This window comes from Microtus pennsylvanicus, chromosome 6 (genome assembly GCF_037038515.1).
Source record: "Microtus pennsylvanicus isolate mMicPen1 chromosome 6, mMicPen1.hap1, whole genome shotgun sequence".
Classification (NCBI taxonomy): Eukaryota; Metazoa; Chordata; class Mammalia; order Rodentia; family Cricetidae; genus Microtus; species Microtus pennsylvanicus.
This window is the reverse complement of record NC_134584.1, coordinates 36764970-36792039: the sequence shown is the minus strand read 5'-3', so window position 1 is coordinate 36792039 and position 27070 is coordinate 36764970. Positions and strand designations below refer to the sequence as shown.

The 27070-nt window shown below is 39.2% G+C and overlaps 1 protein-coding gene across 1 annotated transcript in view; it reads right to left on the bottom strand.

The window, feature by feature from the left end:
* Itga1 (integrin subunit alpha 1) overlaps nt 1–27070 on the bottom strand; it is a 138096-nt gene that overhangs the window by 54367 nt on the left and 56659 nt on the right. Inside the window, exons 3-7 of the mRNA XM_075976033.1 lie at nt 22179–22291; nt 19255–19343; nt 19028–19139; nt 18187–18314; nt 3588–3736 (exon numbers count right to left, since the gene is read on the bottom strand). Coding sequence (XP_075832148.1) covers nt 3588–3736; nt 18187–18314; nt 19028–19139; nt 19255–19343; nt 22179–22291 — 591 coding nt within the window. The remainder of the gene's footprint in view (nt 1–3587; nt 3737–18186; nt 18315–19027; nt 19140–19254; nt 19344–22178; nt 22292–27070) is intronic.

The following is a 27070-nucleotide window of genomic DNA, read 5'->3' as shown; positions in this document are numbered from 1 at the left end:
TGGTTACAAGTCATTTTCTTAGAGAAATTCTGGATGCTCTGAAACCAGAGCTGACTTTATATAACAGGAGAGCAGCCGGTCACAGACCCACCGAGTCCACCCTTCACATCTCGAGTCCGTTCCTTAAGGAGGTAGCATGTCTAAAACACCAACATCTGACGTCCTTTCTGAGAAGGAAGCAGCAGCTTCCTCCCCACTGGCCTTTAGTATCTCAGGAAAGCCACTTACTTTGAGATAGGAGAATTCAGGATTTCTGAGTAATTAAATAACTTAAACCTAGTTACAGGGATGAAAAAGAAGGGAACATCCACAATGATTATGAACTGAAGTGAATGAATTCACTGAAAATGAAGATAACAGATGCCAAAACATTCAAAACATTTTTTTGTAATGGGCTTCCCTTAAAAGGCATAAAACGCAATCAAAACTGTGCTTACGCATGCAAAATTAATGTGTGAGAAGAAAAGCGCTGCACTATCATTACAGTCTCTTTGTGTAACTCCAAACTGAACAGATTGTCTGCAGATAGACCATGAGCGAAGTGTGGGCAACCCCATATAAGGCCATGGTATTTCAAGTAGCATTTATACAGGAGTGGAAAGCAGCTACGATGATTCTTCCATTAGTTACAAAGATAAATATTCATTCTTAAGCTTTTGCCTTTGGAAAATGCACAACTCTTTACAGGCTCAGAGCTTTCAAAGCAAGCTTTGACGTCTTTGAACATGCATTCACGTTCAGTCAGCTACTGAGGGCACTTTCAGAATACCTACACATGTGCACGCCTTGTGCAGGCTGATACACATGCTTATAAGGATATAAATGCCCAGTTACCACAGCTGTTTGTGGATGGTTGTGTGTGTGTGTGCACGCACGTGTGTGTGTTCCCATAAGATTGGAAACATGTGCCTTTGTGGCATTTATGAATGCCGTTAGCTTCCTTAGGGAATCGGCTCTCACAGGCAGGTAGAGTGTGACCATAGTAAATTCCCTTTGCAAAATCAGCTAGGAGTCCAGAGGTGGAAACTACTAAACAGAATTATTCTTAAGATGAATCAGAACACATAGGAAGCTTCTCGTGGACTAGGTTTTGCTTGGGAGTTTGCTAGGCTTGATAAGAAGGACAGAAGGAAGAGCTGTAACAAAGAACTGAATGAGACTGGAGAAAATACAGGAAATACAGTGCTCTGCTTTTGTAAAAGAGAAAAGTTTGAAGGTTCTTATGAAACAGAATTAATCACAGAGTGATAAGCAGGAGGCACACAAGGCACCACAGATGATGGAGACATCTCAATTTTTAAAATGGCTGTGATGAGATTATTTTTGATAAGGCAACAATTAATTTGGCTTCTTAAAAATTCTTCTATGAGGAATTGGTCAATAGCCCAGTCACTAAAGTTCTGACCTTTTAAACACGAGGACCAAGTTCGGTCTTCAGAACCCATGTAATAAGAAAGCTAGGCTGTTTAGCAGCAAGCACTTATCAATCCCAACACTAAAGAGCAGAGGCAAGATCCCTGATGCTCCCTGGCCAGTCAACCTGGTCTCCTTGCTGCGTTGTATACCATGGAAAAGGTCCTGTCTCACAAAAGTTCAACAGCCTGTAAAGTATGACTCCTGAAGTTGACCTCTGACCTCAATTGCACAGGCACAAGTGTGCTCGTGTGCGCTCATGTGTGCACATGCACACACACACACATATACACACACACAGATTGCACCGGTGTAACAGATTCTTATGGTCTCTTTTCAAAAAGAGGTGTACTTGCATTGTAACTGGGGTGCATTCATCAGAGTTGCAGAAGGGCTGGGCCTGTCTCTCCCCCAGCATTGTCTGGTATCTACTTGTCTCACGACTCCAAGTTTGAGATAAGTTACAGATGGTCAGATACATGACTGATCTCAGGATCAGAAAAGTGGAGTGGGGGTAACCTCAAACCCCATACTGTTTATTGTACAAAGCTTTGTGCCCTAGGCCAATTAGATGTGGGGTTTGAGAGGAGTACAGTTCCAGTCAATAGGAAAAGAGAATAGAAATTTTGTGGGGGTGGTAGAAGTTTTAAAAACTGAGTAGCTTGGTCCAAATCACCATTCTGCAGAACAGTACTGTAAAACTACTTCATTTTTGCTAGTCTCTTGACTTTGTAATTGCCTTATTTCCACACACACACACACACACACACACACACACACACTAGTTATATGAAAATTACTAAAATCCTTTATCAAGAGCTAGAGACACAAGAACATAGTAGAATATATACGTTGAGTAGACATAGGCTATATTTTAATACAATCATTGATGTGCCTAGAAGTTAAAAATAAAAACCAAATGGCTACAAGAATGTCGCCAGGCCTTGCTGGCTGGTCAGAGGTTACAGTCTATCATGACCTGGTAGGTTTTCCCAAAGCTCGATGACATGGAACTTCGTCACCACCAGGGAAACTTCCTGCTCTCTACCTGTCCTTATATGGAGAGTGTCCCTGGGCCTGGAAGACTGATGTTGTTTGAAAGCTGTCCCTAGGCTGGATGCCTGATTCATCTCTCGGGTGACCCTTTGCAGAGATTCCTGCTAGAAGCCTCCCCTGCTGCACATATGGTAACTTACACTTGTACTAGGAACTCTGCTATAGGACCCGCTGCCACATACAAAGCCTTATGATAGGAGAATGCTCTTATTGCAAATTGGGGTTTGTCCCCAGGAATGAAGATGACCTAATTCACCGAAGTCTCTTCCAGAGGACTGTCTCCGTTATGTCCACATGCCATGTAAGGATCTCTGTCATCACTCTGTCCCTTTGTCTTTGCCGACTGATGGCCAACTGACCACAAAGACAAAGCAGAACCCCCACACAAGAATTAAAATTAAGCATCAGTTGACAATATGATGCAACCAACTATTAAGTTTTTGATTGATTCACCATCAGTTAGACCCTTGAAATGAAAGAAAACGATAAGGAGGGCCATGGGAGTACATTGCCATAGAATTTGATGGACTAATAGCAAATCTTTTTAATAAAATTTGAAAAAAATGTGGCATTGAATATTGTCCAGGCAAACACCAAGTTACATTCAAAAAGCGAAAATAGCTAGCAGTGGTACTGCATGTTCTTTTGCACTTTTTTATTTTCATTTTTTTGTTTTCTTTTAGAGATTATAAAGTCATCATTTCTCTATTCCCTTTCCTCCATCTAAGTCCTCTCATATAACCCCTTCCTTGCTCTCTTTCAAATTCATGACCTCTGTTTTCATTAATTGTTTTTACATGCACACACATTATCATGTATATATATATACATATATATATATATATATATATATATATATATATATATATATATATTCCTAAATGTATTTCTAAATATAACCTGCTCAGTATGTATAATGTCACTGGTATGGATGTTTTCAGGGCTGGCCAATGAATACGTCTAGAAGACAACTCCTGTACTAAGGCTCAAGGAACACTGCAGAAGAGGGGACAGGAAGACAAGCCAAAGGACCAGGAACTTTGCTGTGAGATTTTGTCTCCTAGGAATGTCAGAAGCTATGACCATAAAGTCTCATCATCAAGATTGCTAATCCATACCTGGCTGTGTCAATCCCAAGGGCTGTCATCGTTTGGAGCCCACCTCTCCGGCCTATTTTGTTTGCTGCAACAAGTACCTCTTCTGTTGATGAGTACTTATTGAGGTTGAACTCGTGGGTTACATTTTCTCCATACTGCACAATTCCAACCTGAAATAACAAGCCACGGTTGAGTCATGTGTCCAGCAAATACCCTGTTTATTTTTCCTGAGTTTAAATATATAGGGCCAGTAGAGTACCTGTGAGCTTATCAGCTGAGTGTCAGAATTGATCACTACCTAAAGTCTTCTACCTTGATAGCAGTAATCATGGATGCTTTGTGACTATGAACAGTCCAAAGGAGAACAATAAAATTGCTGTACTATCTATCTAATAAAAATTTTTACAGAATGATTCCAGTAGGCCTCCAGAGCACACTCTGCTATTTTAAACATTCTTTTGTCTTATATTCTTACATATTTTATATTTTATATTATGTTCATATTATAGTAACAAATTGTCATGTTTAGTAAATGAGGAAACAGAAGCAGAATCTTTTTTTTTTAATGGAAACAGTCTGAAAAACTAATTTTCTGGCTGGGGATATAACTCAGTGGTAAAGGACTTGTTTCTCATGCATGAAGCTGTAGGTTCAATCTTCAGCAGGAAAGGAAAAACAAACAAATAAAACCAAACTGAAGCTTTACAATAAAGGGGTAGAAAGGAGTCTAGTCTCAGAAATGGTCAAAACTGTTCCCCTTTTTTTGTTCCCCTTCTTTAGTTAACATGAGCTGCAAATGTCTAGTAAGCAAAAGGAGACACTCACGCTACACTAGAGTAAATAGGCAAACAAATAAACCAACAATATTTTAAAAAAAGAAATAGAATCTGTTAATTATCCCTTATTTAGTTGGTCATAAGGATAAAATGAAGGAACTGGAGAATCTATAACTGTGAGATGAGGCATACGTTATAAGCCGTGTGAACATGAACTCTGAATAGTTTATGTATAGGATAACCTTGTCCTCCATGAATGCATTTTTTCACCCCATTTCTTTACTATACATTCCAAGACTATGTGTTGTTCAATTGGATTTTTCTTCCTTATGAGAATAAAGGGTAGGATGTAGCCAACTAGTTACACAAAATACTGAAAACAAATGAGGACAAACCCATGACTCCAATTCAGGTTATTTCCTTAACTGTATTTAAATAGTTTTATTATCTTCTTTTAGACTTAAACTTATTGTCCGTAATTACAATACAGATTTAGATTATCAATCCTGATGAATATTGACCTCAGAAAGATAAACCCATAGATATTTTGATTTTTGCTATTATAAAGGTACAATATAGATTTAAATTAAATCTATATTGTACAAAAACTTTTGTTACTAAGATATTCATTATACCTAATCCTAAGTACCAAGCTTCTTAAAGACTTCTATGAAAATCAATCGTTCATGAATATAAGACATCTCACAGAGCTTGTGTCATTTTTATTTTAATGTTTTTAGTTAATTAAAAAGGAATCTAAAAAACTTGAAATTTTTGCTTCCCCTCCTGCCATTATTTTAACAGTACTGAATATCCTCGTTTCTCATGCCTTTGACCTCCAGAGATTTGAGACTCTTTCCCTCTGACTCATGGATGACATCGCTGCTCAAGGACTTCCTGTCTTGGATTCTATCACCTGCAAGGGTAAGGGTCTCAATTCTGAGTGTTCTCCTCTCCGGCCATTGACATCACCTCATTCGCCTATTCCACTTAAGCTGTCAGTCACTTGACCATACCAGAACCTCTTGATTGCTGATACCTTTAGTAACCTAAAATTTAAGACTAGATTTCAAGGTACAATGACTGTAATCATCTACTTGCAAAAATCTAGCTCATTTACCCTCTTTTCTTCTTCACCAAGTCACCTGGCTAACTTCCAACTTTAGCTAAATCCAGCTATCTCTGTATGTGGTTCTGTGGTGCTGGGTGTTTCTACACGAAATTCACTCCACTTGTAGATTGGCCTCCTACTAAAGTTTTATCTATGAATCTCAAATGGGGCCTTGCATTTGAGCCCCACCTAACAGTCACACAACTTGCAACTAATGGATGTACTTTGTTCCCATTGGTTAATTTCAATCAGATTTTTGTTAAGAGCTGTTAATGCTCACAGGAGAGAAGTATTTATCTTAACTGGTTTGAGAAGAACTTGCACAAAAGGGACAGAAGTCATAGCAACCATTCAAGGCTGCTGATGCCAAAGAAGTGTCAGGGCGCTGTTTTCACTCCATGCCTCACATGGCTCAAAGAATCGGCTCTGAAGGTTGGATTGTCTAAACCAATTATCTTCACCTTACATACTAAAATTCAAAATCTTTGTGATGTTTTTTGAGTGAAAACGTCTCTTGTGGAGTAAGATGCTTGAATACTAGTCCCCAGGTGGAGGCACTGTTTGGGGGAGATTTAGGACCTGAGGCCTTGCTGGAGACATTATCCCTGGGGTGGGCTTTGAGAGCTGATGACTCACACATTTCTGGGCTTCACACCTGCTCTTCAACTTCTGCTCCAGTTGTCACACCTGCTGCTTGCTGTCATGCTTGGGCTTAGTCCCCTAGAACCGTAAACTAAATAACCACTTCCTTCTCTAAATTGTCTTGGTTGTGGTGTTTAATCGCAGCAGTAGATTACACTCTGTAGAGTGTAATCTCACACTCTGTAAATCAGAGACAAGTGCTTTATATTTTATTCTGATCATCTGTTATCTATCAAATCTGTATATCTATCACATATCTACCTATCATCCATCTGTCTATGCTACCTACCCATCTATCTACAGTAATTATCTATCTATCTATCTATCTATCTATCTATCTATCTATCTATCTATCTATCTACCTACCTACCTACCTATCTCTTAACACACGCCTCACTTTGGCAAGCTTATTCTTTGTAAACTACAGGTGAGCTCACAGCAGTCAATTCCCTCTCCTTTTCTCTGTGGCTGACTTCTAACTATCCTACCCAAGACTGTTTTCACCTCACTCTTAGGAACCCTTGCCTGTGTTGCTTTGAAATTTTACAGAACAGGAACTCAAGGAACGTTTCTTTCTCCCAGCCCATCACCCTCTCTTAGGCAGGACCTGAGTGCAGAGAGCGGCAGTGTGGTGCCTGGACTCAAGCTGCATGTCTCTTGTCCCTTTCAGGTGGGCCTGAGGCCTGTACTCGACGTGAAACCACACTGGGCTTATTCGCTCACTACTCTGCTTGACCTCCCTGGATCCTTGCTTATTTTCCACAGGATGTGCTTCCTTAGCAATGCACACCTGGCGAACCTCTTCCCATCATCTGCTCTCGGGAACCTCAGGCATTGTCTGTGCTCTCCTCTATTCCTACCTAAGCCCAGAGCAGACATCATGGACTTGAACCTCAACCACAGCAGTGGCTGTGCTCGCTGTGCCCGCTCTTAATGCCCCACTATATAACACTGGGCTATGGACTGAAACAATGCAGCCATTACATTAAATCCCCATTCAGAACCCCCAACTGTTCTCCACTGCTGACATCAGGGACTCGGAAAAAATCGTTTCAGATAGTATTTTTACTCTCCTTTTAAAAATAAAAGAAAGAAAATATAAAGTCATTCATTGAAATGCCAAGTTTCTTTTTTAAAAAAAAGGTCAATGCCAGGTAGTGGTGGCACACACTTTTTCCCAGTACTCAGGTGGCAGAAATAGGCAGAACTCTGTGGGTTCAAGGACATCCCGGTCTACAGAGTGAGTCAAGACAGCTAAGGTTACACAGAGGAACTAATCTTGAAAATGGAAAAAGAAGAAAGGAAGGAAGAAAGAAAGAACGAAAGAAAGAGAAAGAAAAGGATAAAGAAAAGAAGGAAAAGGCAGAAAGACTCTCTCTCTGCAGATTTGTCCTTCCATTCATTCTGTAATATTCAACTCTACCTTCCTTGCAGAACATTTCTCCCCTCGCTGTCAGCATAGTTCATCATAGCACCATTGACCTTCCCCTTCTGAGAACTCAGGGCAAGCCTGTCTACACTGCCTCCTTCTCAGTTGTACTGTGTGCACGTCTTATCTTTACAAGTGCACTGAATTTCCCAGAGACTAGCAGGGTAAAGAGCGTGGACTATGTCACAGCTTCTCATGTTCCTTTATCCCTTCCTGCCACTTTGTTTTGCTCACAGTTGACCCTCATACATTCCTAATAGATGACTGTCACAGTGCAGAGACGCAAGTGGAAAACTGAGATAGCAAAGAAGCAGTAACAGCCAGACAAAGAGTGTGGGAAATCAGACGGAGAGGCTGGAGAAATTCAGAGACTGGGGGAGGTGCCCTTCAGTGTTGATTGATGGCCAAGGCTGGATGCATATTGCCTTAGAAACTAGGCAGAACGAAGCCTACTGTGGGTCTTCACTGGAAAGGGGACCATTCATTAATTTTATCATAAGAGTCAAATGATAATACATAAACATAATATTATACTGAGTGCTGGTAAGAACCAATTCAATATAGATGATTTCAAATCTAGATTAGCTTCTAATTTAGGGCAGATAAAACAAATCCATACAAGCACGATATATATGAATATGCACATGATGTTAAGTAAATATGAAAATTAAAGATACAAAGTGAGTCAAGCAATGAAGATAGGTCCTTGGGGTCAAGAGGAGAAGGAAGCATTCATATTCACTCCTTCATAATGAAAACCTTCATAGATGAAGGCACACCCAGGTAAGAAATATAAAGCAGATTAGAATATGCTATGGAGAGGAATAACAGGGCATTGATTCAGAATCAAAGTCAGGGGGATAACAAAAGGAATCTAAGCCATTTGGGCACTTGAAGGAAGGAAAAACAATCAACGATTATACTTAACCTGAAGGTGTCAAACTATTAGAATGTACAGAAACTCAAGAGTAGAATTTAAGTAGGGAATTTTGCTACACGATTCACATGGGAATGTTCTAGGTATTTTTGTTAAGTAGGTGGGGGGGGGGGTAAGCAAGAATGACAGCTGGAAAAAACAGGTGAGTTCAATCTGGACATTCTTTATGGAGGAGGTCAAGAGAATGGTGTGTATCTGGGACAGCAGATGCATGCAGTAATACTGGACTCTGGTTCTGCAGAGGGCTGAAAATCAGTTACAGGGACAGTCTCATTCAGAGATAGGTGGAAGAGTCATGGTTAACACGGTGGAGCTGTGTTTGACCCTCTTGATTAGCAGAACAAAAGACATAGGGATGGAATGACAGCCTAAGACCAAAGCTTGACAGCAGCACAGACCTGTAATCTCCAACAGTCAAGAGGTGGATGAAGCAAAGATCAGTAGTTCAAGGTCACTCTCAGCTACAAAGTGTGTTCTAGGCCAGACTGCCCTACATTAACCCCGTCCCCAGAAACAGACAAACACACAACAAGAAAAATCTGAAAATAACAAGCAAATAAAACAAAACAACAACAAAACAGTCTAAAGACAGGGACCCAAGAGCCAGCTAAGTCTTCTACATAAAACAGACCAACTATTGACCATGGATATTTCTTCCATGTGACATTTGTTGTAATTTTCTACCAAAATACCGGAATTACAGTCTCCTTTGTATATCCCTCAAAATCAATATCCCTTTACATTTTATCTCAAGAAGTCCTAGCATCCCAGTCTATGTTAATAGGTAAGTTTTTTTTTAAAAAATCCATGGGCAATAATAATCTTGAAAAACATAGAGAAAAAAAGTTAAATAAGTGTCTTTACAGCAGAACCTTGCCACCCCTGCTTCTCTCTTATTCGTACAAAAATTTAAATTGTAGAAAAAAGAATTGTTTGAACAAGCCCTTGACTACAAGAAATACATCGAGAGAGAGAGAGAGAGAGAGAGAGAGAGAGAGAGAGAGAGAGAGAGAGAGAGAGAGAGGAGAAGAGGGGAGGGAAGGAGAGTGGAGGAGAGGAGAGGAGACTGTTCTCTTAATTCTGTCATCAGCTGTGCTCCTCAAACTCACAAGATTGTTTTGAAACTGTTCTTTTTGTGTTTGATATTAAATGTTCCAATCACACATTGGAAAAAAGGAATGATGTATTTTAATTTTACTTAATGGAATAATTTAACGAGAGACATAGCCAATTCACTATAAAACAGCTCGGAAAACATTGCCGTACAATACTAGCAGCTATCTCCCTTCAAAGATCAGTATTCTCATCCCTATTGTGTTTGTGAAGTAGCATTAGATATGTAGCTGCACCAACAGGCTTTTCATTGTTGCTAAGTTGATGGTTGTTTTTGCTTATTTGCTTTAAAGCAAAAACATAATTTTGGAGTCTTTTCTTTAGTGATCATGGCACCTAATATAATATTTGATCAGCTAGATACTTTAAAAATACCTGCTGACTTAGAATCATAGAGTTGTTCAAATGGCTTAATTTCTTTTACAGCAAGAGGGAAAGAGACAAGTGAATGTAAAACATACAAAAAAGCACCATTAAAGCAATAGATAGAAGGGTGATTCTGATTGTTCTGTCCCATGACAAAGTCCCATATATGATTCTAATGTGTTTCCAAGATAACAAGAAAATTGAGGAAAGAAAAACATTTGAAAGTGGTTATTAGGTATGTCAATGTATTTTTAACAGTATTTTCTTTAAAAAAATCATATGTATGTGTGGGTCTATTTGTGGATGCGTACATGTGCATTCAGTGTCTGTGGAAGACACAGTTATCAGATCCCCTAGAACTAGTATCAGGGGTGGTTGTGAACCACTGCAAACGCTGGGAATTAAAGCTATGTCCTTCCTCTGGAAGAACAACACATGCTCTTAACCGCTGAATTGTCTCTCCAGCCTGAAGTCAATGAGGTTAAAGGAACCATTCCCGCACTCAGAAGTGTGCTAGCCCCTTCTGTTGTTGAGACACTTGCAACACTAGTTGCCTACGTTTTAAAGCTTAGTGTGAAGGATGTTTCAGACTACCACTCAGCAATGAATATCAAATCTGTAGTTTCTTCAGGGAATGAATGAGAATTAAAAGCTGTCAGATTTTCCATGCTTCAGTGCGATGCATACCTACTTAATATTATAAGAACTTGGGGTTTGTTATCTGTCCAATATGAGCTTTCTTTTTTATCAAATGATACCAAGAATGCCCCGCCCCGCCACATGGTTTTTGCATGATTAAGACAGGGCTGCAGTTGGAGCTAGCTGTCAGCACAAACCTTTCTGGAACTGTTAGCTGAAGCCAGGATTAAGCTTTTGTCACTCTGAACAGGGCCATAAATATGACTGGTTCAAAGATACATGCCCATTTCTAAGGATATGTGCTCTTAGCCTCATTTAGTTGACTGATAAAGATGGAGCTCCCAGCGAAGGGGCAACTTTAACTCGTGTGTTGCTTGATGAAAGAGGCTGTAATGAAGTCAATCCTGGCAGAAAACTCCAGACCAGAGTGGTGACAGCAAGCACTATATTTGTGGTCAGGAGGCAAAGTCAGTAGGACAAATCACAGCTGGAACAAATGGGACAAGATGAGTGGCACCCGCTAAGCAAGTCTGAAACACTGGAAGCCCGCCAGAGTTCCTCCTAGTCCCTCCTAGCCCAGGGTTCCGTCTGACTTCATGAAGCAGAGTAGAAGAAAGGAGTCACTATAATGTTTTTGTCTGTTTGTTTGTTTTACTATGGGAGAAACTGCCAGGATTCCATTAAAAAAAAAATGAGTGGTCTGATTATATGTAAAATCTACCCTGCATCCAAGAAATCAAAGAACAAAGGCACAATCCTTTCATCAAAGAATTCTCAGACAGCCAGGAGACACATAGCCATAAAACAAGTAGAAAAGCTACAAAGGAATGAGAACAATGGTTGAGGGCATGCGAGTACCGTGGAAACAGGAAAGGGGAACCTGAGGGTGGAGTCATCCCAGGGAATTCGACAGAAGGGACATTGGAAGATATTTAAGAAGTCCACCTAGTATACAAGGCTGGGATGGCAGAAGGTGTTCCAGAGGGAGGGAATGTGAAGAGTTGCACACACTAGAAGCAGGGCAGAGAAGGACCAGGGAGAGTCCAAAGAGTAAGTGATGCGGGCATCACTAGAGGCAGCAAGATGCACTAGAGATGACTGTGGTCAGGTTGTCAGTTGCCTTTATGTGTCCTGGGGAGCCTGTACATTATTTTAAAGGGCAAATAAAGTGGACTTTTATGTGAAGAAATTATCTGAATTTTACTTTGGGATGATTATTCAAGTACATGTTGAACAGGGATGGGGAAAACGGAGACCAAAAGACAAGCCGGGGTGGAGGGTCATCTCCTACCGTATACCACTTGCAGAAATTCTACTGATTGACAAGGCACTGGCTGGAGGACTCACTCAGGCTTCATTTTGGACATAAAGCCAATGAATCCGGTGCCACTTTTAAAGCTTCTAGAAAAATGGCCATAAAATGTGCCGTAAAAAGAAAGATAAATAATATTCCTAAAATTTAATTAATCTCTCTCTTTCATTTTGCCTAGTTTAGTGCCACGCTGCACTCCTGGTGGGAACAATCTAGACATTGTTCCATTAGTATATTTCACTTTTATACCAAGCCTCACAATTTACTGGTTTTATTTAGGGTAATGCACTTGTTTTTGACATATTTACATCCTTCCCATTTATTATTCAAAACAATGTTATGCTTAGGTATTGAGGATCAATAAGACCTCCATAATGTTTATGCCATCATATCTTTTATGGGCAAGCTCCAAGTATTTCAGGTTTGTTTTTATGGGTGGGTTTTTGAAAAGGCAATTTAATAGCCTTTACTCTGCCTTAGGTAAAAAAAAAAAAAAATTGGTTGGCAAAATTCCCCTGACTTTGTTTGCAAAGTCTTAATGTGGCCACACGGAAGCATGGAGGGAATTGTGAGTACCTAATTAAAGTGATATCTCCATCATTTTGATGCATTTACCTAATGTCTACAAATTGCCATATGACAATATTCACATAAGATTTTTGTTTGTATTCTCCCTTCCCTCCTTTCTTTCCCTGTTTCTCTTTGAATTTTTGGACTAAGTGTGATTTTTGAAGAAAGTTTCATAGCTCGAGACTCTTCATTGATGGAAATTACTAAATGATGAATCTGTAACCGCAGAAACAAGGAATCGCTAATCTCATAGAATTAAATGTAATTGTAGTCACGACAGAAAACAAAACCTCACAGCCTGCCTGCAACCTTCCTTTTGAAGTGAAGTGCTTTTGTTATCCCTGGATGAACAAAGAGATGTTCCAGGCCTTTTCTAATTCTTTGTCTTAAGATGTCTAATTTTTTTAAAAAAATACTACACTTTAATTTTGCATGAAATCACTGTATTTGTAGGTTCAAAGGGGAAACAAATCAAGTAGTAACTATTTTACTTGGCTCTATCTTGCTTAAAACAAAGTTAAGACAAAACGCCAAAGTTCTCTCTTCGTTCAACCTTTCTCCTCCTCCTTCTGATGGAGGTCAGAAGTTGGCAGTTAAAGAAGAGGTGTGGCATGCTTTTCCCTTACTGGCCTTTCCCGTTGTTTCACTTAGGCTGTGGATCATCATTTCTGACCTTTCCAGACACAGACTTGGGAAGATAAATTCTCAACTGACTGGTACTGTTCTAGGATGAGCTGGGGTCTCGTAGCTGTTTTTTGTGGGTCCCTTTGTTGAGATGTCTCACTTCACCTTCACCCTGAGCTACCTGCATCTCATGATCTCTGTTCCTGGTGATGATAGAAGACTCCTGTTTTTCTCAGCAGGTGCTTTTACTCACTTCCAGAAAATTCTTAGAGAGTATGTAACATGACCTCATGCTGGATCTTAGTGTGTGACCCGCATTGATCCACAGGAAAGACACACACTTAAACAAATTCAAGGAAGAAAGGCAGATCCCAGTAGAGCCATCTCTGCTTTGACTCGACTGGCAATAACTAAACACAATTATTGGTGTCACAGTTACCTTGGGGATAAGCCCATTGTGTAATCCATTTCTATAAACACATCACAACTACTGTCAAGTTTAGTGGAACAAGTGTCAAGATCACTGTAGGGCTCAGGTGAATCTGGACAGAGAAACTTCACAGATCCATAAACTCTATCCTTTTCGTATTATTTTGTCTTATTTGTGTGTGTGTGTGTGTGTGCGTGCATGCCTATGCATGTGTGTGTATGTGTGTGTGGTATATGCACATACTTATGCAGTTGTGTGCCCATGTGACAGAGGGTGCTCATGCATGTGTGCATTCTCACACACATATGAGGGCAGATGCTGACATCAAGTTTCTTCCTAGATTGCTCTACATCTTGTCTTTGGAGACAGGTTCTCTCATTCAACTTGGAGCTCATCAATTTGGTGTGGCTGGCATGCAAGTAAATTCTAGGAAATGTACTTGTCTCCATCCTTCCGATCCAATGCTGAGCTATCAGACATGTGCCAAGATGCAGTGTTTACATAGGTGATGTGGATCTGAATTTTGGTAACATGCCTGAGCAGCACATACTTTACCTACTGGGCCATCACCCAGCCCCTTAATTCCATCCCCAACACAGTTTACCCTTGATAAATTCAAATGCCTGAGAGTTATCAGTTGCTTGCTCTTAGTTGCATGGATTTCCAGCTTCTGGAAACTCTCTCACACAAACTATTTTATATTTTGTTCCTCTCATGAATGGAGGTATAAGGTAAGAAAAGGGAAGGGAAATTCTAGGAGCTAATTCTGCAAGTCAGTAAGAATTGAATGGTTTCATCACAACAAAAGCAAAGCAACCCATGAATAAAATTTCTTTAAATTGCATTTGTAATCAGTCCGAAAATAAATGGTTGTCAAAACAAATTTTCCATGTTTGAAAAGATTTGCTTGAGACCACATGAGATATTAGCATACTTTTCAGTTCCTATCTTTGGAGAGGAAATATTTTTCTAAGTTTTATATAAATGAATGATTTTTCTGAATCCATTGAAAGGAGATCAAATTTTTAAGAGTTTAAAATGTCATACTGAATGTCTTATTAAATGTTTAGCAGATGTAACTGGCTTAATGTGTCCTTCTAAATGCTTTTACTTTAGAGAAGTGTTTATGAAACTAGTCATTGATATATCTTAAGCCAGAACATGAAGACAGTATAAACAACCAAATTGAAATTAATATGCTAAGAAGAAAATTAAAAATGCAACTGCAAAAAATATCAAATATTTACCATCTGAGAAAAACAGAGCAAATGTTATGCTGCGCACATGTATTTGTCAACTGTTCACTAAAGTTCATTGTTCCCGCTGAGTGGTGAACTAATGTGGGGTAGCTGAATCACGCTGTGCCCTTGAGTTGACTGTAATCTTAAGAGGCTAATATAGACATCAATATGAGCATAGAACACTAAACTAAGGTTTCCAAAGTTTAAGATATTTAAGAATCCTATAAGATTCAACTTCAATGTTCTCACTACAGCTTCACAAATTCTGATTCTGGAAGTTTGGGCTTTAATCCAAACACCTCTGGCATTTTGAGGCTGGAATTCCACAAGGTGTGTGTGAAGGAACATTCCTCAGAAGTCCCACTGAAGCAATAGTCACGCCTCTTTTTTCCCCACAATAGCAAAGCCCTCACACTGAGCTGCCACCCAGCAAACATTCACCAATTATTCCGAATAAATTAAGGAGCCACTGTGGTTAGGCTTCACCGTGCATGGTACAAGCAAAATGTGCTGTGTAAATTCAGAAATATGGTCAGTTTCCCTATTTTTATTTTTGTAAATTAAATTAATATTTTGAGACAATGTCTCACTGTGTAGCACAGATTAGTCTGAACTTCCTGTGTAGCCCAGTTTGGCCTCAAGTCACAATGACTCCCCTGTCTCAGTCTCCTGGGTTTTGGGCTTACAGGCACATACTACCATAACCTGCTTAGTTTCTCTCTTTAGGAAACAGGTCATCTTGGGTAGGGCTAGAAGATACTGCAAATGACACTGGGGATAATGTTTCAGAAATAAATATCTGTGGAATGGAACTAAGTGAGTTTGATTCTATTATTTGCTTCATAGTGAGTACATTTCCCTCCACTGACATGTTGCATCTAGCTCTTGAGGGCTGACCTCTGTTCCTCTATGCAGTGTCATTGTTCCATTCAAGGAAGACTCAATACTCTTTGAAGCCCACCCTAGCAAGCTGACTTTCCCCTGCTGTACAAGCAGAGTAGTCCCTCTGGGTATGCTAAGACAAATTAACTCCGTTCTAACCGTGAAAAACATATAAAAGTGTAAATTGAATGTGTAATTATGTGATTGCTATTTCCAAACCCCAGTCTTTGGCACCACTCTTCAGAGAGGCAATGGTGTTTATTCTAAAACATTTGCCCTGGCTTCCACAAACAGCTACAGATATTTGAATGGTAAAATAAACCACTGGAGTTAAAATTAAACTGAAATATTCTGATGCCTAGACAATATTAGAAATGAAGAATGTTATAAGGCTTGGGATGAAAAGATGGGTTAGGACAGTAAAAGTGGGTGAACGAAGTAGGTGAGGGAGGAAACATCACAAGGAACAGGGAAGGGGGATGGAGGGAGGGACTGTGAGCAAGCCCTTCTTTATTAGTCATGATGGCGGAGGGAACGGAACACCATGGAACACAGAGTGACCCTGGGACAGGAGAGGACGAGTGATAAGCTAAAGAGACGCAGATGGGACCTGTTCTGAGACTTTCCTAGAACTGAAGGTCTCAGCAAAATCTTGGGACTTCAGTTTTCCAAGCATCCTATTCTGATCTGCGAGAGTCCGCCAAGTGACTAGGAACCATTACTGAACTTCTCATACTTTGACACAAGGGAAAATGAGGGGTTTCAGGTAGAATATACACCTGAAGAAAGAACAAGTCAACAGTCGTGCAGGTACAATATCCTTTCCTAGTTTAAGACTTGAGAAGATCAATTACATGCTGAAAGCCACATGGAGGAACATTTATAGTTTGTGGTAGATAAAAGCCTAGTTTCTTTTCTTTCTTTCTTTCTTTCTTTCTTTCTTTCTTTCTTTCTTTCTTTCTTTCTTTCTTTTGTTTTGTTTTTCAAGACAGGATTTCTCTGTAGATTTGGGGCTTGTCCTGGAACTAGCTCTTGTAGACCAGGCTGGCCTTGAACTCACAGAGTTCTGTCTCTGCCTCCCAAGTGCTGGGATTAAAGGCATGAGCCACCACCACCCTGTTTAAAAGTCTAGTTTCTTTAACTGATTTCAAGACGTTCCAGTTGGGTATTTATAATATCACTTTTCTAGTATGACTTCCTAGGGAGTTTCCAGTCTTGGAACACAGCAAAACAGTTCACATTTAAGGCTTCATTCCCAATTTAAATTATTCTACCATCATTTCTTTGGTAAATTGTATGTATACAATATAATATATGTTATAAACACATATGTATTTATATGAAACAGATTAAGCCTCTACACATGTGCAGACACATTTGTAAACGTGTGTAACTTAAGTTCTAATTTTAATGTAGACAGGATAAACATTGATGTCATCAGACAGCTCTGTCTGTGCTTCGGAAGTTTCTCCCAAAGCCATCTGGAAAAAGGGAGGGAAGAACGGGGCCAGCAGAAACACAAAGCCTAAGGCTTCCTGTGCTCACCTATCACTGCCCTACTGTGCCACAACCTTTTCAACTCTGACCTCAGCGCTGACTTGAGCCTCCTAAGCCCTGAGCTCACCCTAACAGCTTACTTGCCTGTTACTCATTGCATCTATGTGAATTTTTTTTAAGGTAGCTGAATGGGTAAACTTATAGACACTAGATTAATTCAACACAAACTCAGTATCTGGGGTGAAAGAGAGGTATGAACAGTTCACCTCCTTTATAGACTATAAAGGCAATGAGCTTAGAATCTGTACACCAGAAAACAGCAACTATTTTGCTTTCTGTGGCTAGAGCTGGGTATGTTTCCTTGTATTTAGGGACAGAAATGACTAAAACATGGAAAACAGACCTTAAGGAGTAGCTGGAGGTCAATTAGTAACTCGCTTCATTTGTTATAAGAAAGGTGACTATAACATGAAAATCCTCTGAGATTTCATTTCATTTCTCCAAATGTTGAAACCTTGCTCTGATTTCACCAAAGGGTTAAACTGTCAGTTTACAGAGATCTACAAAGATAAGCTGCATCAAGATTGGTGTTCACATTTTCTGTTTGGTAAATAGGATCCAGAATAATGTTCTTTTCCATAAGTAAAAATAGGGACAAAATTCATCCTTCTTTTTGTTTTTTATTAGTTTACTTTCAGAATATCATGTTTTATTAAAAATCTGAATTTTTTTTGTCTTTTTAAAAAGTAAGATCTTTTTTTAAAAAAAGTTTTTTTCAGGCCAGGACGCCTGTGTAGCTCTGGCCTTGCCTGGAAGTGGCAATGAGACCCAGGCTGGCCTTGAACTCACAAAGATAAACCAGCCTCTACCTCCCAAGTGCTGTGATTAAAGGCATAGTTTAGCACACCCAGTCAAAATCACTTTGATTCAATTTAACTCACAAATATAAGCAGTACACATCTAGTTTAAGGGAGTTACCCAAACACTTGCCCAGTCCAAAACCCTGGATTTTAGTTTTAAAACACTGAAATGAATATGTGGAGTCACACACCTGCGTCTGTTTAGGGCCAATATCCATCCTCTTAAGAAGGTCATTTAAGAAAGCAGTCACACTCTCCCAGGGGTAGATGCTGTTGGAGCCGTCTAGGACAATGACTATGTCCAGCTGAGTGCTGCATTCTACGACAGAAAGAAGTGGCGTGTGAGCTTGAAATCTACCTTCTTCGGAGTAAGTAAAATATTTTCCTGGCTGGAAGAAACTCATCTTAAAAGCTAACACTGATGTTATACAAAGTGGACCCACTGTTTTTATATTATTTTAGAAAAAAGAATAAGTGAAGTCAGAAATACTGCACTTGGTTATAATCACTTTGTGACACCCCCACCCCCCTTCTGAGACAGGTGTCTCTGTTTAGCTCTGGCTGTCCTGGAACTAGCTCCGTAGACCAGGCTCACCTTGAACTCAGAGATCTGCCTGCTGCTGCCTTCTGAGTGCTGGGATTAAAGCACCATGCCCAGCCTTCTAAATTTAATTTTATTAATGATATGCATGTCACATTTGAGAATGTTCTCATCACAGGTTTGATACTGTTTTTATTCTATACATCCCCAGAAAAGTTATTCTCCTCAAAGGGATTCACCCTTTAAATAAACCAGCCTGACAGCATTAGCCACAAAGTTTAAACATGATTAGCAAGGTTATATACACGAATAGCAATTCCAAAAACAGGAGCAAAGTTTGGTTATATACTGGCAAAGCAAATATTTGCCCAAGTTGGTAATGCGAGCAGATGACAAAACCAAGAGTCTGTCTGGTATGCTCTTGTGTATACTTCGAGCTCACGCGTTGCTCATGTTTTCCAAGGTGCAGGGGCGTTGCATAAGATGTGTACCTTGCACAGGTGCAAAGGAGTTCACAACTTGAAATGTAGGGCTGACATCAGAACAGATTCCAGTTGTATAATGCAGATGTCCACATCTGTAGGCGTACAAAGGCCCACATGCCTTTAAAACAATAAGAAACAACACCCTTTAAAACTGAACCTCATGTAACAAGTTTCAAAGACATACACAACTACATTCCCGTTTTTATAAAATATATCACTCTTTTCTTTCTCACCAGAAATCCTCCGTTTGGGTTGGTGACTAAAGTTGATCCGAATGTCATGTTTTCTTTTATTTCCGTGACGTTGGGGATTGACGTGTTTACTACAAAACAGAGCAGAATTCCATGAGTGTGAAACTATAATATCATATGAAGTGATGTGTCTCCTCATTAAAACATTCTATTTGCCTTGCTCATCTCAGAGCGCATTCTTGTTCTGGTTCAGCTAAATAGACTTCCCGGTACTGGGGAATATAATGAACAAGTTAAGGCTGAAGATCTGGCTGGTGGCCCAGAGACTCTGTCTCTATCACTGTTTCAAATAGTTTGGCTGGACCTCGAAAGAATGCAGAACTAGCAGGGCCACGAGAATGCAGGATTGGTTTTCACATGTTTTTGCTAATTGAAACAAATGCATTAGTGAGAGTTTCTTAAGAGTACAGAGATAATTTATCTTCTGCGTTATAAACAACCAGTGGCAAAATTCGACTCCTGGGAGGAAAACTGAATATGCATAGAACAGAAAAGTCCAACAAAATGTCTTTATCGTGACTTTCAATATCATAGGGACATCATGAGAGCTGCAAAGAAGCTGGATCAAGAATAGAGAAGTGTTCCAGAAGTTTGAATGGAGAAAACATGGTGAAGGGACTTCATTGGATGTTCCAAAGAGGAATGCGGGCCCCACAGCATTCCAACCTGACAAAACTGACAGGAAGCGCTGCTAAAACATTCATGCTAAAAACTATTAAGACTGGACATCAAAAGTGAAGACTTTTAAATTCTGCTTGGAGAGAAGTGGATAAATATTTGAAAGCAGCATGATTTAAGCTTAAGGAAGACTCTTAGCTCGGCTCATGTCTGCACATATTCTTGCCTACAGGCTCACAGTCAACAGGGAAACAGGTTCCTAGATGGTCCGTCTCACTTTCTATTCTGAGAACCGGGTTTTGTTCAAGCATTAGGTCTGTCTTCCTTTGAAAGCATCCTTCTTTTTCCTTTCTAATTTTCTTCTATTGAAAATAGAATTTTTTTATACAATATATTCTGATTGCTGTTTCACCTCGCCCAACTCCGCCCAGACCCTCTGGGCCTCCTGTTCCATCCACACCTTTTCTTTCTCTTGCTGGAAAACAAACAGGAATCTAAAGAATGGTAATAAAATTAGATAAGGCCAGATAAAACAAAACAAACAAAATGAAATAGGACAAAACAAACAGAGGGGCAAGAGCCAAAAGAAACACATAAGAAACACACAGACACAGAGACACACATGCTCACACACAGGGAAATCCCATAAAGACACAAAACCAGAAAAGCAATATTTGTGCAAAGGCCCTGTGATGTTAAATAATACAAAAGCCTTGACAAAGCATTATGGGTCAAAGGACCGGCAAATGAAAGCATCACAGATTAGGCTACTATGTACATTGGTATCGAATGACCTGTATTTGGACTTTAAATGAGGGTTGTCTAAGAACCGTATTGCTGGGACAATTAGTGGCTATTGAAATGTTTCTTAGTGTTAAAATTTCCAGGCTAGTTTAAAAACTATTCTGGTTTTCAGGAATGAAGGATAAATCCTAAAAAGGGGGGAAGAAGCCATCTGAAGGCATTGGGAAGTGACCTCAAGCTGGCAGGTGCTACAGAAGACTCCTCACATGGGAAAGTAGAGACTGAGGCTGGGCTCCTTGGTTCTGTGCTTCATTATGTTTTTTTTTTCTTTTCTCTTTAAAGAAAGACTCTATTAGTTAATAAAACTCAAACAGGAGTCCCAGGCCTACTGTCTTGATGAAAACGAGGGGAGAAATTTAGGGTCAATTTACCAAAAAGAGCAGGGAGTATCTTGAATAGGAGTCATAAGAGGTCGATTATATGTTTATGTATTCTGTCTATGCATCTGGATTGCCTGAATAGGCAATGTGGACAACAGAGTCCACACAGCCTAGTGGAAATGAAAAGAACCAAATAGAACTCTAAGAATTCCTAGCAGGAAATATATAGAAGTACACTCTGCCAAGTATATTGCCTGTTAATGTTTTAAAAAACTAATACCGCTCAAAGGAACATAAAAGACTGAATTTCTGTACTTATAATAAAAAATATAGTTCATTTTGTGTTGCGAAAGTATGAACAACTAAGGAGAAGCCAAACACTTTAATCCAGTGTCAAGGAAAGGTAGCAAACTTGAACGTGATGTTGAAGACTTGCTTGATGCTGCCGTTGTCAGGCAGGGGTGTTCAAACAGCTAGGCTGTGCTCATGCATGCACAGGAGAAATAGTCACAGTGAAGAAAGAAATAAGAAACTGAAAGCCAGAGATCTGAGAAACATGCATGATCTATAGTGAGCTTGTGGGGATATAGATAATTTCATCATTTTAGTATTGTACAGATACTGAAAGAATTCTAAATCCTCTCTAACTTTTGGAGCAATTTTCTAGTCATACTGCAATCAAAGTGATATTTTATCGAAACAAAGCTATTTTGCTATAGCTATATCTCATATTTTTTAAAAATCTATTAATAAATTGAATTAATGTAATTTCTCTCATTCATTTTCCCTTAAAAGTCTCCTATACTAAGTTGCATTTTGTGGGAGGACTGTGACAGAATTTGGCAAACCGCTCGTTTTCAACTCTTGAACAATGGTAAGAAGCAAAGTTACAAAAGGAGTAAGCAATTTGGATTCGATGAATTGTTTCCCAATGCAGTACAGAAACCAAGTGAGGGCAGAGGGATCCATGGCGTTATTATTTGTGAATTTTAGACAGCAGCTGTGGAATGATTTATTTATTACTTTTAATACTTTATGTTGATAAATTGATATTTTATTTTAATATTTTATATTGATAAAATAATATTTTGTGTCACTTGAAAGTTTATTTTCTTCGGTGAAAATATGGGCACGAATTAGAATGGACTATTTGATTTAACATACCTGGTAAATCCAACTTCACACAAGGCATTGATCTTTCTCTCCCAACTGGGCACTTATAGACATCTCCGGTTCTTGCTTTGGGTTGACCAACTAGAGGAGAACCAATAAGAACCCTGGAAGTTGAATAAAACAATTAAGAAAATTAAGCATAATGAGGCATTTTTTTTAATTATTTTATGGTAAATTCTGAGACAGTTTACAGTTATTCCCATAAACATCACAATATTGTGGTGACGCTGTTAGTAATTTAATGTCATCTAAAACAAGCATGGTATCACCATCATGTTTCAGATTTCTAGTGTTGCTTTAAATCTTAGCAGTCAGTCTGGTTAACATGAGAAAAACAAAGAAGAAATGCCAGGAAGAAAGGGTGTAGAGGAAATGAAATCTACAGAGACTGCATTGAGTACAGTCATTAGTAATGAGTAACTTAAGGTGGGGTTAGAGATGGCTTAGCACTTCATAGTGCTTATTGCTCTTGCAGAAGACCTAAGTTTGATTTCCCGCACCTACACAGTGGCTCCCAAATATCTGTGAGTCCAGATATTTGGGGGATCTGATGCCCTCTTCGTGTCTCTTGAGGACTACGTGCACATAGTATACAGACAAACACACAAGTAAAACACCCAGACACATAAAATAAAAATAAATATTTTAAACATTAAAAAGAAGTACATATAAAAAATCTTGTAAGGTACATTACCATCTGTTGCAGCTTTACCATTCTGGGATAGACATATAGAGTTGAAGGATCTTAAGCCAGCATGTACAGAGATACCTACACATCCATGTTTATTGCTACACTATTTACAATAGCCAGGATATGACACTGGCCTTGATGTTCATCAGATGAACAGATTAAAAATATACAGTACACACACATACACACACATGCACACATACATACACACATATAAACATATACACACATACACATGCACACATATACATACATACACATGTACACACATATATATGCACACATACACACATATATACACATGCATATACACATACACATAAACACATATATACACATGCATATACACATACACATAAACACATACATAATGGAGTTTTCTTCAACTGTAAAGGAGAATTAAATTATGTCCTTTGCTGGAAAATGGAGCTAAATATCATTGTGTGAATCAAAATAAGCCAGATTCAGAAAGATAGGTATTTACTATTTTCTCTTGTATATGGAAACTAGATACTCTATATTTATATAGATATTTACAAATGACGTGAAAGTAAAGTAGAGGTAGAAGCATGTAGGGTAGAGCAAAATTGTTAAAAAGTAAAAGGGTAATGAGGAGAAAGACAAATATTAGGTTCTCTCTGTTATGGAGAATCTAGAGCTAAAAGATATGATAGGAAGCTGCAGGGACTTGTTTGGGAGCAATGGAATCAGCAGGGTGGGAGGGGGAGAGGTGAAAAGAGTGAAACCATATGAGTAATGTAGTAGAGAGGTCGCTTGTTGGTTCCCAGCTGCCCGGCTAGTTTAGACCCAAATAATCACACAGAAACTACTAAATAAAACACTGCTTGACCCATTAGCTCTAGCTTTTATTTGGCTAACTCTTACGTATTAATTTAACCCATTTCTATTAATCTGTGTATTGCCACGTGACAGTGGCTTACCAGCAAAACACTATCCTGAGTGAGGTAAGCCAGACCCAAAAAGAGGAACATGGGATGTACTCACTCATATTTGGTTTCTAGCCATAACTAAAGGACATTGGGCTTATAATGCATGTTCCTAGAGAAGCTAAGTAAGACGGTGAACCCAAAGACAAACACATAGGCATCCTCATAAATATTAACCTTCATCAGGCGATGAAAGGAGACAGAGACAGAGGAGCACGGGACAGAAATCTCAAGGTCCAAATCAGGAGCAGAAGGAGACGGAGCACGAGCAAGGAACTCAGGACCGCGAGGGGTGCACCCACACACTGAGACAATGGGGATGTTCTATCGGGAACTCACCAAGGCCAGCTGGCCTGGGTCTGAAAAAGCATGGGATAAATCCGGACTGGCTGAATATAGAGGACAATGAGGAATACTGAGAACTCAAGAACAATCGCAGAGGGTTTTTGATCCTACTGCACGTACTGGATTTGGGGGAGCCTAGGCAGTTTAGATGCTCACCTTAGGAGACCTGGATAGAGGTGGGCAGTCCTTGGGCTTCCCACAGGTCAGGGAACCCTGATTGCTCTTCGAGCAGATTAGGGAGGGTGACTTGATCGGGGGAGGGGGAGGGAAATGGGAGGCGGTTGCGGGGAGGAGGCAGAAATCCTTAATAAATAAATAAATAAAAAAAAAAGGAAAAAAAAAAAAACAAAGGAGTTCTTTATTAATTAACCAATAAAGGCAACACATAGAAGGAACTTCAACACCAGAGTAATGTTAAATGACAGATATGTATAAGCAGTGTACCATGAATCACCATTCTCTATACTAATGAAACATAATTTACATAATTAAAAAGATGCATATGAGAAGTCATAGATTTTGCTTTATTGTTTTATTTATCACCACCATATTTATTTCAGGTAAGCCTACTACCCTGTTGCTTTATGAAAACAAACAAGTATAAATGAATTTTTTCCCATGAGAAACTGCCAATTTCAGAGAAAGCAGGAAGCATAAACGTGAGATCATTCTGGGATTTAAAATGAGAAATTCTAAACTATAAGGACTTGGGAAAGAAGGATAGTTCTAAGACACAGGATAAGATTTTGTGTCTTTTTAGACACTGATAAGGAAAATAAAGTTATGTTTCAGCTTCTCCCTGCTACAGGCAGCATTCAGATCTGTGACATTCACTTAAATAGTCTCCCAGAATATCTTCAGGAAAAGACACTTTATGCATGATTGTTAAGGCCCTTGGGTGGATCCCAAACTGATGCTGCCCTTAAGGGCAAACAGCTACATTCAGTCTCTAGGACGCTATCATACACTGTAAAACTCTGAACTTCAAGACTGTCTGAGACTATGTTCTTACAAGCTCTAAAGTATATAAAAACCATATCTATATATAGATGGGAGTATAAATATGTTTCAACATTCTAGAATAATAAATACAGATTAACTAAAACTTAATAGGAACTTAAGTAAATAACTTTACCAAGCTGCTCATTACTGTCTCCATTCATACAGGATGTGGGAAGCCTGATTTAATGGGAGTTCATGTGAAAAGTCATGGAGGATTTGGTTGACAGCACAAAAGCATGGGCCCACAGGGATTTCAGTGCCAAATATGCTAATGTGACCTTAGGCTCCATTTCTGAAAATAGACGGTCTGGTCAAGGAACGCGATAGCCCCTCTGTGTTCTGCCCTGGTCGTGTCTGGAATCCTCACTCTAAGTGGAACATAGGCACAATGGAGTGCATTTAGGAGCCTGTGACTCAGATGGGGAAGAGTCAGGCCATTCTGTCAGGGAGAGATGCTCTAGAAAAAAAATGGTTCATTTAGTAAAAAGGAAAATGCCCGAGAGAAGAACTAAAAGAGTAGAGGGTGGTACAAATGGCTCAAGCAAACACTTCCATAATTTTAAATACTTGTAAGTTTGTCATACTAACAAAGGATGAAAATCACATTCTATAAATTCTTTGTAAGGGCTTGTATTAATATAAAGAAAGTTATAAATTATAAATATCAAGCTATTAAGCAGAATTCCTTAAACTTATAGTATGATGTACTGACTGAACAATCTCTGATTGACACAAAGACCCACGAGAGTATTACTTTTAAGCTACAGTTCTTCTAGGAAACCATCATTCAAAATGGTCTAAGAAAAGAAAAAAGCTTGATACACAAAGGCAATACTAAGGGAAAATTAAGAAATAAGGATAACAGCAAAAGTAATAGATTACTGTAGGCACAGTCTGTAAAACCTTGTTTTACAGACGTTAATGAGTGTATACAATAGGATGAAAATTTCTCTGTGACCTAATTCAAAGAGAAACTCTAGCTAATTTACGTGAAAAACTGGTCTAATTTAAAGGAGATGAAACCAAATTACTAAACTCATTATGGTAGCATTGATAACAGCCAACAATTATTGAGTTTATGCCATGTGCCAGACACTGTCCTAAGTGCTTTCCATACCCCAAATAATCAAATTCTCTCTGTAGAAGACAGAATGTGCCTTAGTGATAGGCTTTGGGTGTTCAAACTGTGGCTGCAGTGTTTACTAGCTTTCTGGTTTAAGATAAGTCAGTTACCCTGCTTGAGTCCTAATTTCTTCATGTCCAAAATGATGGCAGATCCTTATCTCACACGATCATCATCGCAAAGGTCAACAGAGCTGAGATACGCAAAAGGCTTAGAATAGCATCAAGCTCATTATGAGCTACCTAAACATCAGATATTTCAGTTGCTGTATCTTTGTTTCAGATTAATAGCAATTGAGATCTATGTAACACATTGATCTAAAAGAGGGTGTGGAAAAGCACAACTTGTTATATCTAAGATTCTAAGATTAGTTTCTTTTACAGTATTTTGTTTTATGCAAAATGGCTGCATAAATTGCTGGTTAAAAACAGGTTAGAGAAATTAGTGTACCCTTATTGAAGCTATTTATCATGAAGCTGGATAAGTTAATGCTTATTAAAAATGGGGCTGGAGAGATGGCTCAGTGATTGTGAGCACTTGCTGTCCTTCCAGATGGTTAAAATGTCCATAACACACATCTGGTGGTTGTCAACTGCCAGGAACTCAAGCTCTTGAAGATTCCACTCCCTGTTCTGTCCTCCGCAGGCAGTAGCACGCACACTGACATACACTCATGTGCATAAATGAAAGAAAAGAGGAGTCTAACTAGGTATGGGGGTGTGTTCTGGTACCTGGGAGTTATCAGCAGAAAGAATGAGAAAGCGTAAGTTCGAGG